Below are 17766 nucleotides of genomic sequence, written 5' to 3'. Positions count from 1 at the left end.
AGCTCAGAAAGGAAAAAGTCAGTGGATGGTCAAAGCCTGAAAAGTACCAGATTCTCCCTCCTCTTGACTCTGGCTCCCTCTTCTACCTTGTGCACAGACAGTTTACTGGCAGCCTCGGCTTTGAAGCATAAAGGGGATATTTAGTTCTCCTTGCCAGCACCTAGCCCTTGGAAACAGATGTAGTTGGATAAAAGTGAAAAGGCAGCCCTCTTTTTTCCTCAGCAATATCGAGCCATCCTTTGGTCACAGCCAGGGACAAAGTTGCACAGAGGTTTCTAGCTTTGGAATTCATTCAAAAAAAATATCCAGATCATAATGAGCTTGGAACAAGCTTGTTAATCCTTGGAGGCATAGAATTATTTAGGTTGGAAAAGAGGCCTTTAAGATCCTCAAGTCCCTGTGTAAATCTAATGCTGCCAAGTCCACCACTAAACCATGTCCCTAAGTGCCACATCCATACGTCTTTTAACACCTCCAGGGATAGTGACTCAACAGCTTCCCCGGGCAGCCTGTTCCAATGCCTGACAACCCTTTCTGTGAATAATCCAATCTAAACCTCCTTTGGTGCAATCTGAAGCCATTTTCTCTCGTCCTATCATTTGGTACTTAAGAAAAGAAACCAACAAGCACCTCGCTAAAGGAAGCTTTCAGGTAGTTGTAGACAGTGATAAGGTTTCCCCTCAGCCTCCTTTTCTCCAGATCAAACAAACCCAGGTCCCCAAGCTTCTCCTCACAGGACTTGTGCTCCAGAGCCTTCACCAGCTTCCTTGCCCTTTTCTGAACACACTCCAGCACCTCAGTGTCTCTCTTGTCATGAGGGGCCCAAACAGCATTTGAGGTGTGTCCTCACCAGTGCCAGTACAGGGGGATGATCTCTTCCCTGGTCCTGCTGGTCACACTATTCCTGCTACAAGCCAAGATGCTGTTGGCCTTTTTTGGCCACCTGGTCACACTGCTGGCTCATGTTCGGCCAGCTGTCAATCAACACCCCCAGATCCTTTTCCACCAGGCAGATTTCCAGCCACTCTTCCCTGAGCCTGTAGCTCTGCCTGGGGTTGTTGTGACCCAAGTGCAGGACCTGGCACTTGGCCTTGTTAAATTTCATACAGTTAGCCTTGGTCCATCAACACAGCTGGTCCAAATCCCTCTGTCAAGACTGCCTACCCTCCAGCAGATCAACATTCCCGCACAACTTGGTGTTGTTTCCATGTAAGGGTAGAAATTACTTATCTAGAAAGGTCAAAGCAAAATGATGGCTGCTAGCAGACATCCATATGCAGAGATGAAGTTTGCAGCAAATAATTAATCCTTTGAGTCATCATTCTGAAAAGTATGTTAGCAGGCCAGTTGGCATCTGTTTACAACCCTGGAACAGGGTGTTCAACATGGCAGCAATTGTGATGTTTTGGTTTAGCCATCCAATATGAGATGTTTAAAATGGATCTGGTTCTCAAAGTACACACTAGATACCAAATTCAGAATACATAGATCACTCTAAAATCTTGCCGTTTGGAAATATGAAATCACTAGCCACTTTTGCAATCTTCCCTTTCCAGAAAAAAAAAAAAACAACAGTGAATTAATACTTGAATGATTCACCTTGGTCATTAGCACAGAAATCGTGAAATGTGACTCAGTGTTTTTGAACTTCTGGTCTAAGGTGGAGAAAGTCATCAGAAGGGTTGTGCACACTGGATCATTGCCTGCAGCTGCTGGAGTTGTAAGTCTAGATAGAACAATTTCTTCTGGTATAATTTCCAATCCAGGTTCACTGACTAAAGTAACAAGTATAGCTAAGGACATTTTTAGCTTCTTGGCACTTATCTTTGTTAACCTGACATTGAACCTTCTGGGCTCTGCAAACAGAGCTACTGAGGCTAGTGGTAGCATCTTCCAACAATGACACCTTATTATATAACTTTTCAAAGTAATTTTAAGTATGACACAGGGCAAAATGATGACACTTGTAAAATTTTGTATGAAAATGTTTCTCAAAACTCATATTCCTGGCTACAAATAAAGTGTAATACAAAAGAAAAATACTTTGATTTTCTGTATCATCTTAATGCCATCAGGGCAGCTCCCAGTATTCTCCCAGTTTGCATTTGAGACATGATTCCAAGAAAAACATCAGTCAGGAAAACAACATTGCTAGAATTTGGTACTTATAAAGAGTTTAATCAAAGAAACCACTAAGTAACATCTGAATAAACACATCAAATTCTTGGGTAGAATTTTTAAGCAGCACCAAATAATGCAATTATAATGACTTAAAAACTTAAATGCTGCTGATGTTCAGTGAATCTTAGGTTCTCCATGCTCTGTACCTCTTTTGAAATTTGATTCATGCTCTGAAGCCATGTTGCTGCTTCATAAATATGGCCTTTGGACAGTACATGGTAGTGACAGCACACTTGATGCATTCTAGAAAGGAAAGTGTGGAGCCCTTCAGCTTGTGGAATAAACCACCTTGCCTCAGTGTCCTGGTTTTGTTAAAAACAAGACCACTCCTCTTTTAGTGATTTTTCTTTCAGCTAAGTTCTAGGTGGCTGTACTTTCCTGAGTTTTGGCCTGCATATTTTTCCTAGGATGCTGTACTCAGTGCTGATAAGAAGACCAACGGAATGCTGAAGAAGCTCATGTTTAGACTTATTACTATGGTAGCCAAGAAAGACTGATAAGTTTTCCCATGTTTCATTGTGAGAGGGGCGTGTTTGAGGAGGGGTGGATGGAACAGGTGACTAGAACTGACCAACTGAGGATCAACTGCGTATCCCATCCCATAATCGTCATACCCCCTATATAAGAGGGTGATCACGAGGGCCAAGCTCTCTTCGACCATGGCCGGCATCTAGAGAGGACCCTGCCTGTCTGCCTGTGCTCTACAGGCCTCAGGCCCTGCATCCTGCAACCAGGTTCCAGTTTGCTGTGCAGTCCCGCCAATGACTCCCGGGGGCCTGAGCTGCACCTGCTGGAGCCGCCAGCTCCGCACACCCAGCTCTGCTGCTGGAGTGACGCCAACTCCACATCAAGCACTCAATATTGGTTTTGTGTATTTTGTATATATTCTCTATTTATTAGTAGCATTAGTAAACCCTTTAAAACTCTCCAACTTGACGTCTAAGCCTCTCTTCCTTTCCCCTTATCTTTCCTATCATCTTTCCGATCTAAATGAAAGGGGTGGTGGGAAGTGAGAGGATAACAGGGAGCGTCTGCCACAGGTTATTGCTGCCTTGCCTTAAACTGTGACACTCAGTGACTTAAAAGCAGGAAACTTACTTGGGAGAATGGTCTTGTAGCGATTCTTACGCACTAAGCCTGGAATATCATATTCCTTTGGATCCACAAAATTCATTGGAATTTCCTGTTAAAAGAAAAAACCCAAAACAAACAAAACCAAAAAACACAAACCACAGTAGGTAGTATTATTAAATTCACAAGAGGAATAAAAAAACCCAAGCCTACTACATCCTGCCTGTGAGGAAGGCAAAGTGATGAAGTCCACTGAGACGTATGGTACAGTACTTCCAGCAACTTACCACCAAAATACAATTGATGTTTCCTTTTACTGTCATTTTCTTTCTTTTCTGAAATCCTTAATATGAAAACACTCACAGTGACTAATTCATTGAGTAATGTGCGCAATAGCATTATGTTAGCTCCTAATATTATTAGAACCGAATTGCAAGTGTAGGCACAGAACTAAGCAAAAGGTGGTACATAAGATACTCTGCTCCAAAAGTGATGGACCTCAGACACCATCCTTTCTGACTCACAATCCTTCTTCCTCTCAGAGGGTGGAAGGAAATAATTTGCTACTGACTCTTACCAGCAATAAATTATGACACACTTTATGACAGGTTGGCGTACTGACTCAATGGAGCCGGTGGAGTGTCACTCTTTGTGCTCATCGCATTTTAATCTCCACGGGCAAGGAAAGCAGGGATTACCTGCTCTCTACACTGCTGACCCAAAAAACACCCAAAGATGGAGTGACTTCTTATTCTGCATTACTCATCTCCTGCAAGTAAGTGGCCAATGCTGGACAGGAACAAACAGGAACCTTCCAGCAACCAGAGTCAGCAGGCACGTGATGAGATGGGATGTGTCAACTGGCATCAGCAGAGAAAGGACTCATGGGAGCTTGGGAGCAGAGTTGGTCAGCCCAGCTGCTGCACACTGGATTTGAGAGTCCAGTACTGGGCACACTGGTAATGGGAATCAGGGCTGAGTAAGACAAGCCTCATTGCGGGAAGACGAGCAGAGCTGTGGATGTTAAATTTCAGAGCTTCAGAAGACTGACTATCTGTATCCCATCTTTTACATAGCACAGAGTGTACTGTTGGGCTTAACGAAAGGCAATTAATGTCACATTTTGTTGAAGTAGTTTCCTATCAATTTGGGGAACTGCATCGGAATTAAATTGTCATGTTTTCCTCAATTGCTATTTGATATGTAGTCAACCAAAACTTTGAGCCAAGCTCCACGGTCTCTCTTTGGGACTTAGTCACTCACTGCTCAGGCAAATTCTTGGTGAAATCAACAGGACTTCTGCCTGAGTAAACATGCTAAATCTTGTGAGAATTTCAGGACCTAGTCCTGCAAGTGACATCCCCTCTGACTCTTCTTCCAAAATGAAACACAGCTGCTTGCTTCATTGTGGATCTGGACTTGGAAAATCAAGTAGTTTAGACAGACTGAAAATACACCATGTAGAGCTAGCTGGTGATAACTGTTTCATAAAAAACCCCCAAACAACTAGCTTACAATTTTTAATTACAGAAATGACATTTTGATTGCACAGCATTTTAATCTATGCTTTTTCAGTTTTCATTAAAGAATGAATATTACTTGGGACAGTTTGGCTGTTGAATTATTTTTCTAAACACCAGGCAAACTAATTTGAAATCTGTCAAAGAAATAAAGCGTATTTTTTCCAACTGACGAAACTGAAAGTGAACTTGTTCAGCAGTCAATTCAGACACTCACTAAGTGAACACTTCTTCCCTAGAACAGCAATAGATGCATTACTTTAAAAGAATCAGGGCTTGCCTACACAAAAGCTGCTTTTCTTCAACTCATACAGCACTAAGTGAACTAAACACCACAGATATCCAGCAGTCTGTTTTAAAATGGAAGTCCAGACTACTTAGTCTCCCCCTGTGCTTCTAAATGGAAAAAAAAAACCAAACTGAAATCACACAGTGAGGGAGGGCAGCAAGTGATACTCAAAGTGTTACTCCTGCCCTTTCAGACCCTCGCAGGTCATAAAGAAGACAGGCTGAAAGGGCTGTTAATTTGCAAACCATCATCTTCCTCCTGCTCTGCTGAGATTCCGCGCTTAAGAGAATATTTGACTTGACAGCACTAACTTCAGTAGCTCTTGATTACGTGCGTTGAAATACTCCAGCATGCCAAGACTGTGCCTTGGTTACCTCCCATCTTGTGCAGGAATTTACAACCCTGCCTAGTAGACATAGTAGTGATAGCCACTGCAGCATTTTGCTTTTCTTTTTTTGCCAGGTATAGTAAATACGAAAATGCCTATCACGTGGACACTCAAGCAGTTAAGGAAGAGAGACTCGTAGAATGCAAAGATCTAAAATGTCAGTGTACTCACTACACTGAAATGTATCTGGCCTTTGTTGTAAACTACTTAGAAATCCAATTTTCAACTGCTTGCTTCATCTGTATATGTATATTTTTTCCAAAAATGAGGCAAAAAATTATTTCTCCCAAAGCAACAGTGGATACAGTGAGCCAAGGAAACATACTTCAGAATCCTAAAAGCAACTAACTAATAGAGCAGCTTACAACTAGTAAATAATCTTTGTGGAGAAAAAAACCCAGTAAGACATACTTCCTATGGCTCCTGCTGAGTGACATACTCATCTTCTCTGCTTTGGTTATCTGGAGAACATTCAGGTTTGGAAAGTAGCTCCATGCCAAGCACTTAACAGCAAAGATCATGCACTTGGATGAATTTCATCCCTAGGGCAACTCCAGACACATATCAAGAAGTTATGCCTATAGCAAACTTGGCTTTTCTTCTGTACTCTAGTGAAAAAGTTTGACTTTTTTGTTAAAAAGTAGCATGCTAAGAGAAAAAAAGAGACTTGTGAAAACGAAGATGCTTTTTGTTTTGTTTTGTTTTGTTGCCAGAACAGATTTTTTAGTTTTTAAGTGACAATATCCCTGAAAGCCTTCAGATGTTGTCATTTCAAGGGATGACAAATTTCAGGATTGCATTAAAAGCTTCACTGATGGAAGTGGAGTTTGCAGGTACTAATTTTAGACTTGCAGAAAATAATAGCAGGGTTCATAGAAGAGACACAACATCCCATTTTTCTGATGCTCCTAGAACAGAGAGGTCAGATACTCACAAAGAACTCTGCCTGGAGTATGAAAGGATCCAGTGCTTTCTTGTGCAGTTCCTCTTCAGTAAGGATGTTTGATGCTGTCTGGAGGTATTCTTGGGCTGACTGCTCCCGTGGTGACATGACATAGCCAAACCCTTGCTCAGAACAGCCTGGGGTACACATATCCAGTGTGAGTGAAACATTTGAACCTCTTCTGCAAAACAGAGTGATCAAAGTTTGCTTACAACAGAACAGACTGACCCATCATTGTCAGCTACAGACACAGTCCCAATGACAGATAAACAGCAGCTTTAGAAAAGCACCCAGCTGGTTCTGCTGTGTACATCTTGGTCACTAACTGTGAAAAAGTGAGCGATGCTTCTTGTGTAGACAAGACCAGAAGCTGATTTTGTACACTGGAGTATGAAGGTCAACACTTTCAAAGTGCTGTCTACAGGGAGGTAACTGCATACTTCATCACCTAAATAGATCCAACTTGCTTATCAAAGGTGCTAAACAGGCAACTGCAGGAAAGTTTTCATACTTGTGTCAATCACGCCAAGTTTTTGCATGCCTAAATATGGACTGACATTTCAGACACCTCAGGTGAAAATCTTGGTCTTAGCTTTTGTCAGACCAGATCCTACTGAATAACCATTTATTAGAATCACAGACAACATCAGTGGGGTAAGATCTTGGGATAAACATTACCAGGTCAACATTAATAAAGAAATAAGAAGCCACCCATTACAGTGAATGACTTCTCCTGCGTGAAAAACTTTCCACAACAGTACATCAGGATGAGGGTAAAACGAAGGTCCCAACATTTTAAGAATTACATTAAAAACAAATATGCTGTTAAACAAATTTTTTAGTGGCTTTAAATGTAAGTTAGCCATACAATGAAACAAAAAAAAAAAGTCAAAATGCCTGTATTGTTTATTGAATGCAGTTTTAAAGCATTTCTGAGCTTCTGTCAATCTTGCATATCCCAGAAAAAAGATTCAAATGTCATCAGTGAATCTGTATTTAAATATCTTTAACATCACAATAAAATCACACAAGACGATGATTACTAGGTGTAATATTCTATGCATTCAAACAGTAAATCTATTTTTTATGACTCTCAACTGGCAAAATCTAGTTTGGAGGTGTTTGCAGGAGATGTTGAAAAAACACGTAAGAATGCAGGCATGACCAGCTCACAAAGACAACAGTAGAAGTTGTCACTTGGATCACAGCCCTTTTTCTGGTTGCAGGAGCTTTTCCAAAAGATTGTGCAGCCAGCCACCTGCTATGATTCACAGTCATGGGGAAATGATTTTGGATTAAACATGACCACTAGCAGTATATACTGAATCTTCAGTGACACCCTTTGAAAAGATTTTGACCCTACCCTCCCATGTGTTGTTAAATAGCTGCTACGTTCCTCCCCAGAAACAGCTGCAATTGGTAACAAATACTTTATTTTTTTTTCTTTTTTTTAGGGCAGAACAGGTTATGTATATAAAGATATTAATAGATCTTCAGCATGAGGAAATGAGATTGTTTCTTCTTAAGAGTAACATCCAGTACTGTTTGAATTTAGCTAGCAACTACCCCTCTAATGTTGTAGGTGGTTAAGGAATGAGAGGGAAGTAAGACGGACAAGCAGAACTGATGCAAAAGACGGATAGGTAGATAATTCAATACAACATCAAACAAAGGAAGAGTGAGCAATGCTTGATGTAAATGAAATCTGTCAGAGCACAGCTCAAACTTGAAATGATGCCTGGCTTCTCAAGCACATGTGCATGTTGAAAATAAGTTTATTTCACATCTTAAGTGTACACGTTCTACCCAGTGTGAGAACTTAAAGAAATTACTTTTTTTTTTTTTTCCCATGGCTACTTCTTTAGCAGGTTTTTAATTGTAATTCATCCCTTGAACAACTTAATATTCCCCAGCTGCTGTTCCCCAATTGATATTCCCCAAGTCTCTTGAAACAGTGAGTATCTTTCCTGCAGGCTAGCCATAACCTGAGAAAAGATGTCTAACAAGAGAGAGATGGAATGAAGTAAGAGACAGTAAAAAGCACAAATGATTGATGCATTTCAAGCCCAATCTCGCCTATAACGAAAAACAACAGCAAAACTTGCAGACAGCAGCAGGTTCAGGGACAAGCCCCAGAGGTTACTGCAATTTCATATTCGAAGTAGAATATAAAAGGCAAGACATTTTAGGACAAACATTGTAACCATGGATAACGTGAAAAAAAGAAATCTAAACTCACAGAGTGCAAATTAAAAGCTGCTTCTGTAACTTTCCCTTTTCCTGTGTCATGTGGACCTTTGCAAACTCAGCATCATACTTTAAATAAAAAAAAACCCCACAACCTATTTTCTGCCCTTTGTTTTAAGTTTTAGATAGGAGAATTAACAATAGTTAGCACGCCAATTAAGCTTGAAAACCTAGAAATAAAAAAAGATGATACTTTGCTAAGGCGGGCCCTTCAATAACCTCATTCTTATTCATAACATCATCACCTTTGCAGAATTTCTCCACAGGATTTCTATCATCAAGATCTTTGTTATATTTCACTAAGACAACTCAAAGAACACCAACCAGAATAAGACCTTCCTTTTATCTTAAAAATGCCTTTTCCCAGCTGTGAATCTCTCTGAGAAGCTCTGTTGTCCCAATAGTTCAAGGAGTGAACACCAGCTCACCCCAAACTTCCATTACTGGGTTAATGTAAAAGGAATCAACTTGCTTTCGGACTAACTGATTTACATGAGAATTATCGTAGGTTACCACTTGTCCTACAAGTTGCTTTTGGAGAAAAGACTAATCCTCCAGCATGAATAACAGAAAAAACTAACCAAACGAATAAACAAAACCACACCAAAACAAACCACAAGATCCATCTCTTTCAGAGGTAAAAGCTTTCACCACCCTACAGTGGCTTTCATGCCCTGCAGTTGCCACCTTGGGGAATGGTAAGTGACTGATCAAAAAGAAATGGATATTTCAAAGGAAAGAAATGACACTTTTGAATAACATTTCACAGAATCACAGAATCGACTGGGTTGGAAAAGACCTCAGAGATCATCAAGTCCAACCCTTGGTCCAACTCCAGTGCATTTACTAGATCATGGCACTAAGTGCCATGTCCAACCTCAGTTTAAAAACCTCCAGGGACGGTGAGTCCACCACCCACCCTGGGCAGGCCATTCCAATGCCTGACCACCCTCTCTGTAAAGAATTTCTTTCTAATATCCAGCCTAAATTTCCCCTGGCAGAGGGGGAAAGCCATTTGTTGAAAGCCATCTAGAAACTGTATGGGTTTTGGCCAGTATGTTAATATTTATGACTGGACTGAAAACAAGATGGGAAATAAAGCAGGTGTTTGATTTTAAAACCACAATTTATAATGACATTCATGAAGGCAAGCAAGCTCACTACTACACAGTACTCGTAAATTCAGAAAATCTGGACCAGGCTTTCCCCTATTAATCACATCTACCCTACCTTTCTTGCAAGCCCACAGATTTAACCGTTAGAGTAGCTGGATCTGTCTCCGCTTTTATGTCCATTACGCAGTCAAAGACCGGAGTCTCTGGTACAGGATCCAAATCTAGGAAGTCGTCCTCATTTTTATCCTCTGTCCACTCTGAGTACGTGAACGAAGGCTGCCGGCTCACAGATTGGCGTCTGTCCTCTTGCAGTGGAAAGGTGAGGTCTGGACGGGCTCTGAGGAGATGCCAAAACTGGAGGAAACAAACATTTTAAAAAGCTTTCTGCTTGTTGCCAGCCCTTCCACACAGCCTAGAGGATGGGTCTTTAGGGCAGCATCCCAGCTTACTATAATGTATTAGAATTGGAGAGTACTGAAGAGAACAGGAATGTTCCATGCAGGAGTAGCTTTGTGGTGCTTGTTATAAGGGTTCACATCTACCCATTCAAACCTGCTTTCAGCCATAGAGGTTTCCACAGAGCTGGTCAGGCTTAACTCAGGGATACAGTGGAAGTGGAATGTGCTTGTGACCATCATATGCAAGCCAATGTGACAGCACTGTACTTTTGTTCAGTTTCTTACCCTTCCAAAGCTTGTTTACAAAATAAAAATCTACTATACTATTGTACAAATCATACCTTTCCTGACTTAACGGTTTTCCATCTAAAATTTAAATATAGCTGGGTTTAGAAAAGTAAACATATTTTCTTGAATTGCACATCTTTGATAATTTAGTACTGTACCTGAATTCATGTATAAACCAATCATTTTTTGAAAGAAGCCTTCATTTAGATGTACCAGCTTTTGAGGCTCAGAATGCCCATATCAGTTTCTGGCCAGTGACAAAGCCTGTTTTGTAATCTAACAATCTGATCTAAACATGGTATAAACATTAAATAATGAAATTTGTTAAGTTCTAGGACATAAATGTAATATTAAATTTTATAATATGAACTAACGAAGGGTTTGAAATGGCATGAATCTAAAAAATTACTGTATCATATTGGTTTGCACGGATGCTGTGGAAGTCTAGATGATTTGGAGATTGTATCAGTAGACAGTTTACTCCTACACTCAGGCCTCAGCTAAAAATTTCAAGTCCACCACTGAATTTCAGGATCTGGAACCTTATGCCAGCTTCACCCCTCTAGCATTGAACTAGGAGCAGCATCATTCAGGCTAAATGTTACACAAACTATACTGTGCTGACAGGCATCCTTTTGAGAGAAAAAACAACAGGCCACATTTTCCAAAGTAAAGCCTCTTCCATCCTTTTCTTACAATGTGTAGCTGAATTTAGAAAATGTGCTATTAAAAAAAGCCAAATTTATATTCCTAGGCTACTAAAGCACAATAAGTTGTATAGGATTTTAAATAATTTTCTTGTGCCTGTGTCTTCATGTAGTCTCATTTCTCTAAGAAAGAATGAAAGGAAGTGAATCAAGTTTTAATTTCTGTCCATAGTCAGCTCTGGCAAATGTTATATTCTCACAAAGCAGCAGTATTAATTTAACACTTCACTTTTTATTTTTATTTGTCTCACTTAATCAAACTACACAATAATTACAAAAGCAAACATAGGAATATGATTATTAGACTTTTATTTACACAAATTGGTGGCCAAACCTGAACTGAGTGTGTCCTACGTGCTTGGCTTGTTGGATGACAAGCAAGCAGCTTGAAGATCTGATTCTGTTTTCATTCCCCAAGATGACTTCTGCAGCGTGGCAGTCCCACAGTACTACCCATGGCTCTTTCACATATTACAAGACTGTAATAGCTGAGCAGTTCACTGTGTGGAGTATCTGCTCAACAACTTTGTACTGCTGGAGAGTGCTGTTATTATTAAAAGCAACACTTGTGCTGAGGGTCAAGCTGAAGGTGTAGGTACTAATTATGTATTACAGATTCTAGAGCTGGTATGGTGACACAGGATTGATTTCACTGGTGATTTAACACACTGTAAATCCAAAGGAACAAAAAGTTTACCCTAGAAACCAGGCAGCTTTTCTTTAGATTGTAATAAATGGGGAGCTGCCCAAGACACTGGAAGAAATGAAGTTATACTTGAAAGTGATGGGGTTAAACTGAATAATATCAAAATAGTGAGCTCTGAAAACTTGTTCAGGAGGACTAGAGACTATGCGGATTCTCTGCAGCTGCCTGGGTCTTAAAACACCATTATATGAGGCAGAAAACAGACAGCATCACTAATATAAGCCTTAAGACCTCTGTCCAGTCTTTTATTTTCACTCTGATTGCTAACCTCCCAACACATTCTGGTACCTCAGTATTTTCAGAAAAGTGCCTCAAAACCTTAGCTGAGGTCTCCCAAAAAATTTGTTCTACATGTATTAGAGTCACAAATTTCTTGATATAGGAATGAGCTGGACTTGAGATAGTGCATAGACAGACCAGGCAGGGCCCCTCTTTTCTTGGTTTCACTTCCGAGAATCCACATGACCACCATTACTCAGCCTTGTTAGGTGGCTCAACAGTTACTACTCTATAATAAAGCAACAAAATACCTGCATAAAAGGCACATTTTCTCCCTTCCACAGGGAACTACTAAAGCATTACTGTAAGTTACCACAGTTGCTGAATAAAAAAACAGGATAAGCTCCTTTTCACTGTTATGCCATCTAGTATATACATGAGATCTATCAGGTCCACCTATAAAGACAGAAGAGTACATTTGGGAAAAAAAGATTTCATCATAAAGGCACTTCTTAAGGTAAAGGAGCCTTTCAAGGTCCCTTCTGGACAGCACATTGCTTAAAACCCATAAAAAGAAAATATGCATCACTCAGCTGAGAAAGAAGGAAAATAAAGAAAACTGTTTTCATGCAACCACCAGGCTGGTATTCTTGAAACCCTGCTTAGCTCCATCAGTACATTCTTTTCAATGTTCTGCTAAGGGCTATCTTACACCTTATTTCCTAAATACTGACAGAAGCAAATGCAAAGCAGCACGACCTGGGCTGCATCAAAAAGAGCATGGCGAGCAGGTTGAGGGAGGTGATTCTCCCCACCTATTCTGCTCTGGTGAGTCCTCCATCCAGCTCTGGAGCCCTCAAGTAAAGATACGGACCTGTTGGAGAGGGTCCAGAGGACAGACAAAAATATGATCAGAGGGCTGGAACACCTCTCCTATGAGGACAGGCTGAGAGAGTTGGGGCTGTTCAGTCTGAAGAAGAGAAGGCTCCAGGGAGACCTTAAAGGGGGCTTATAAGGAAGATGGGGACAGACTTTTTAGCAGGGCCTGTTGTGATAGGGCAAGGGGTAATGGTTTTAAACTAAAGGAGGGGAGATTCAGACTAGATATACGGAAGAAATGCTTTACATGAGGGTGGTAAAACACTGGCACAGGTTGCCCAGAGAGGTGATGCATGCCCCATTTCCTGGAGACATTCAAGGCCAGACAGGACAGGGCTCTAAACAACCTGCTCTAGTTGATGATGTCCCTGGTCATTGCAAGGGGGTTGGACTAGATGACCTCTGAAGGTCCCTTCCAACCAAAACCATTCTATGGTTTTATGTCAGACAGTAAGGTTAACAGGTTGCCAGGAACAGAAAAGCTTCATATGCCCTCTCTGAACAGCCTCTCCTTCCTAGTGCCACTGTAAGATAGAATATACTATGCAAGACAGACCATTAGTGTGTGCTCACGGACATTTCTTATGTTCTGGTTCTCTGCAACTTGTCCAGAAAACAGGCTGTCACACAGATACATTTGTGCCTCCACTCCAGCTAGAAGACTGTTAGCACAGACCACAGGAATACAAAGCAGAGCAAGCTTGCCTACATGAAAACTGTTATAAAACTGTTTTCTACAAAAAAGTTTTAACCAACACTTAAAAATGGGCCAAGTCCGCTCTCATCTACACTAGTATAAGTGTTCACCTGTGAGGAGTTACTACATGCGCTAAGCAGTTCAAACTGAGATCTGAATTCTTGGGCAAAGAGCTTTCATGTACAGTTAGTTTCTGTGCTAAGAATGGGTCAGCAGTAAAATGTTTCCATCCAGCAAAAATTAGGCTGGATATGAAGAGAAATCACACCCCCACTGTTTTGATTTCCCGCTCTGAATGTTTTGCTGCAAAATTACCTGGAATTCAGACTGTTCATCACAGTTCTCAGATATCTCATTTTTGTTCTTTAATATTTGCAATTACAAAATCACCAGAAGTTTATTTTTTGAAAACTACATTCATCTAGATAAGGAACAGCAGCATCGAAAAAGCAGAAAATCGCATTAAGCCCGGCTAACTTCCTTGTCTATGATGATCACAATAATAGAGACATTAACACTAATTACTTGGCTTGTGAATAGTTTTAAAAAACACATTCACTCGACACATTAAACAGAAGATTTTGCCACTGTGCAAACTCTGAGTAAACTTAACTACACTACGAAATATTATAAATTTCCTACCAGGGAGTGTGGCCATCAAACCAAAGCAGGTATTATTTCCCTCTCCTTGGCACTGATGCAGCTGCACCTTGAATACTGTGTCCAGTTTTAGGCCTTCTAGTTTAAGAAAGAGAAGGACAAAGTGGAGTGGGCCCGGTGGAGGGCTACAAAGGAGGGCAGGGCTCTGGAACATATGACCTTTGAAAAAGGTGGAGAGAATTGGGCTTGTTCATCCTGGCAAAGAGGAGGCCGAGGTGACCTAACAGCAGCCTGCAACTACATGAAGGGCAGCTCCTAGGTGATGCAGTCAGACTCTTCTTGCTAGTGGCAGCTGATACCACAATGGAAAATGGCCACAAGCTGCAGAAATTCAGCTCAGACATTCAGCTTTGAGAAATTCATATCAGATATTAGGAAAATAAGTTATTCCCCAAGAGCACCACGCTGTTATGGCACAGGCAACCAGAAATATTTTATGTCTCCTTTTCCAAAGGTTTTCAAAATCTGTGCAGAAAAATGCATGTCTCACCTTACTGAGTGTTGGCAACAGCCTTGCTTCAAGCAAGATGTTAGACTAGCAGTCTCCAGAGGTCCCTTCCCATCAACAGTCCTTCCTAAACTGGGAGCCCAGAACTGGACACAGTACTCCAGATGCAGCCTCAACAGGGTAGAGTAGAGTGGGACGACAACCTCCCTCCACCTGCTGGTCACATTCTTCCTAATGCACTCCAGGATACAGTTGGCCTTCTTGCCCACAAGGGCACATTGTTGACTCACGGTCAGCCTGCTGTCCTCCACAACTCCCAGGTCCTTCTCTGCAATGCTGTTTTCCAGCAGATCTGCCCCTAACCTGTACTGCTGCCTGGGGTTATTCCTCCCCAGGTGCAGGACCTTTTACTTGCCCTTGTTGAACTTCATCAGTCCCCCAGCCTGTCCAGCTCTTGCTGAATGGCAGCACAGCCTTGTGGTGTATCAACCCTTCCTCCTAGTTCATTATTGTCAGCAAACTTGCTGAGGGTGCACTCAGTCTGTTCATCCAGGTCACTGATGAACAGGTTGAACAGGACTAGACCTATTACTAACCCCTGGGGAACCTACTAACTACAGGCCTCCAACCAGACTTTGCACTGTTAATCACAACCCTCTGAGCTCTGCCATCCAGACAGTTCATGACCCACCTCACCATGCATTCATCCAGCCTGCACTATGAGGATGTTGTGACACACAATACGTTCCTCCTGCTTCCAAACAGCTGACAGCTAACTAGATTAAATGTAGTTATGCCACTGATCTTGTTCTACAGCCAGGACCTTGGCCTACATCTACAAGGGCATTATGTTCACAATTACACTGTTGCTCTGGAACAGCTCTTTCTGACACTTAAGTCAGTGGCTGCTCTGCAGTCAATTCAGAAGGTAGCAATATTAGATGGTCCCATTACTACACCACACCCCTTATAATTAAAAGAAAATAGTTTGCACATCTGCAGATGAAAAGAATAAAAACCATCTGCATACTCCCCAATTCATCAAGAAATTGAGTAAGGATAAGTGTAGTCATGATTCCTCTACATAAAGCAAGCAGATAATTATATAGAAAAAGCCCCAAAGACATTGCTTTACAATCAACTTGAGCATAACATCAACAACTTCAGTTCATTTAGAAATCTTATAAAAATTCACAGAAAAAGGGCATGAATATAGTTTGCACAGTGCCATAACTTACCAGAGATCCCACAAGTAACAGTCCTAAAGAAGCTAAAGACAGCAGGATGTATGATACCACAATGCTCCCAATTCTAGTCAGGTCCTGTGAAACAACAGAATTGACAATAATTCATAAAGTATTTAGGGGCATAGTAGAGTGTCTGCATGCATGTTCTTGACAAACCGTATATTCCATATTCCTTCTTGGATTTCCCATATAGATTTCGTTACACCATACTCTTATCCATGGAAAAGCCGCCACTACCAACAGAAGAATGCCAGGCTTTGGAGAAGGCTGAAATTGAAACCATCGCTAAGCCTCAGCATCTCAGAAGGTCTAAAAAACAGAGCTCACTGTGACGGCAATTAGGAAATCCGCTTCCCATCCTCAAACATTTCCAAAATTGAGATCTGGATTCATGATTCAATTTTGCAGCCTGGACCAAGGTTTCATTGCCACAGTCAGTGTAATTTTATACCATGGCAAAGGGCTTGGAAGAAAATTCAGTACTGTTCCTGTGTTTGTGGGTCCTTACATAAAACCTGGCCACAGAGGACTTCTCTACATTTTGTATACATCCTGTGACATACCATCAGGTTCACTCACAGCAGTGGCACTGAATGTTACTCCAATATCTTAATCATGTTCAAATAGTGTATTGTTAATTCAACCTATTATCTATGGTAGGTGCAAAATACAGCCCTAATGGGCTTCAATGGGCAAGGAATTTTACTCTGCTTCTGACCCACTAGTACAGCTAAAAAGAAAATCAGAGTTAAGAGATTTCCTTTGCTTATTTATTGTCAGAAGATTTAGTTGTCTTTACTGTTTTCAAGTCTAAATTTGCACTGTAAATAGTGCTGCAATAAACTGTCCTCAAAGACATGAAAGACCATCTGCAGAGAGTCATACTTGGGGTGTTCTTATGGTACATTCTAGGAATCAGTTTCCTTCACACGGAATACTTATTTTACGTCAAAATCCTATAAATCATGATTCTTCTGTAAGGAACCATTTGCTAATGACTGACCCACTGCAAACAGATCCAGGCAATGCTCTGATTATGCATAATAAATTCAGCTGAGAAATGCCGAAGAAAAAAGGCTTTTTTCAAATAAACAAAAGAGCAGGTGACGTGCAGTTCATAATATTGTTAAGTGAACACAGAAAACAGTCTCCACTGTACTTCAGCCACAAGAGGCACTGAGTCAGATTTCCTAATTGTACTGCATAACCTCTGCTACAAAGATCATGTACAATGAATCTAAACATTCTGATGGCAGTTATATTTTGCCTGATTTTTGAAAGTAGCTGCTCAGCATTTAATTAATGTTCTGTCCACACTAGAGAAATCTGCACTGGGTATAATTACCCCAGCAATTTATCAGATGAATCATACTGGTATACGTGTGATTATGTCATGGTGAGAAGCTAAGTAATTTTACTGGGGTAGCTTTGTGGCTATAATTCAATCTGTACACTTCGTACACCTGAAATATTTTCACTCCTCATAAATATGCTCTAAACACTCAACAAAAATATAATTTTGTGACTATTTTTTGATTTACACCCTTTATGTGGGTTGATCCATTCTTCCAGAATTCAAGCTTCTATCCACCCTAATAAATTAAGTTCCAGCTCTCCCTTTACTATGGGCTAACCCTTAGTGTGCTGATTTCTTATTGCTTTGTTTTGTTTGCAATCATTTGCACATTACGAAAAATCTGCTGTACTGATCTAACATCACAGCCAAAGATTTAGCCCTGTATCTTGAAGATAAAATATGAATC

The 17766-nt window shown here is 40.8% G+C and overlaps 1 protein-coding gene across 1 annotated transcript in view; it reads right to left on the bottom strand.

The window, feature by feature from the left end:
• Positions 1-17766, bottom strand: part of PTPN5 (protein tyrosine phosphatase non-receptor type 5) — an 89878-nt gene that overhangs the window by 22964 nt on the left and 49148 nt on the right. Inside the window, 4 exon segments of the mRNA XM_065065226.1 lie at positions 3280-3364; positions 6384-6573; positions 9870-10108; positions 15995-16078. Coding sequence (XP_064921298.1) covers positions 3280-3364; positions 6384-6573; positions 9870-10108; positions 15995-16078 — 598 coding nt within the window.

Source organism: Columba livia, chromosome 5 (genome assembly GCF_036013475.1).
Source record: "Columba livia isolate bColLiv1 breed racing homer chromosome 5, bColLiv1.pat.W.v2, whole genome shotgun sequence".
In the NCBI taxonomy this organism is placed as follows: Eukaryota; Metazoa; Chordata; class Aves; order Columbiformes; family Columbidae; genus Columba; species Columba livia.
The sequence above is the reverse complement of the archived record's forward strand: the minus strand, read 5'-3'. Positions and strand labels throughout refer to the sequence as shown.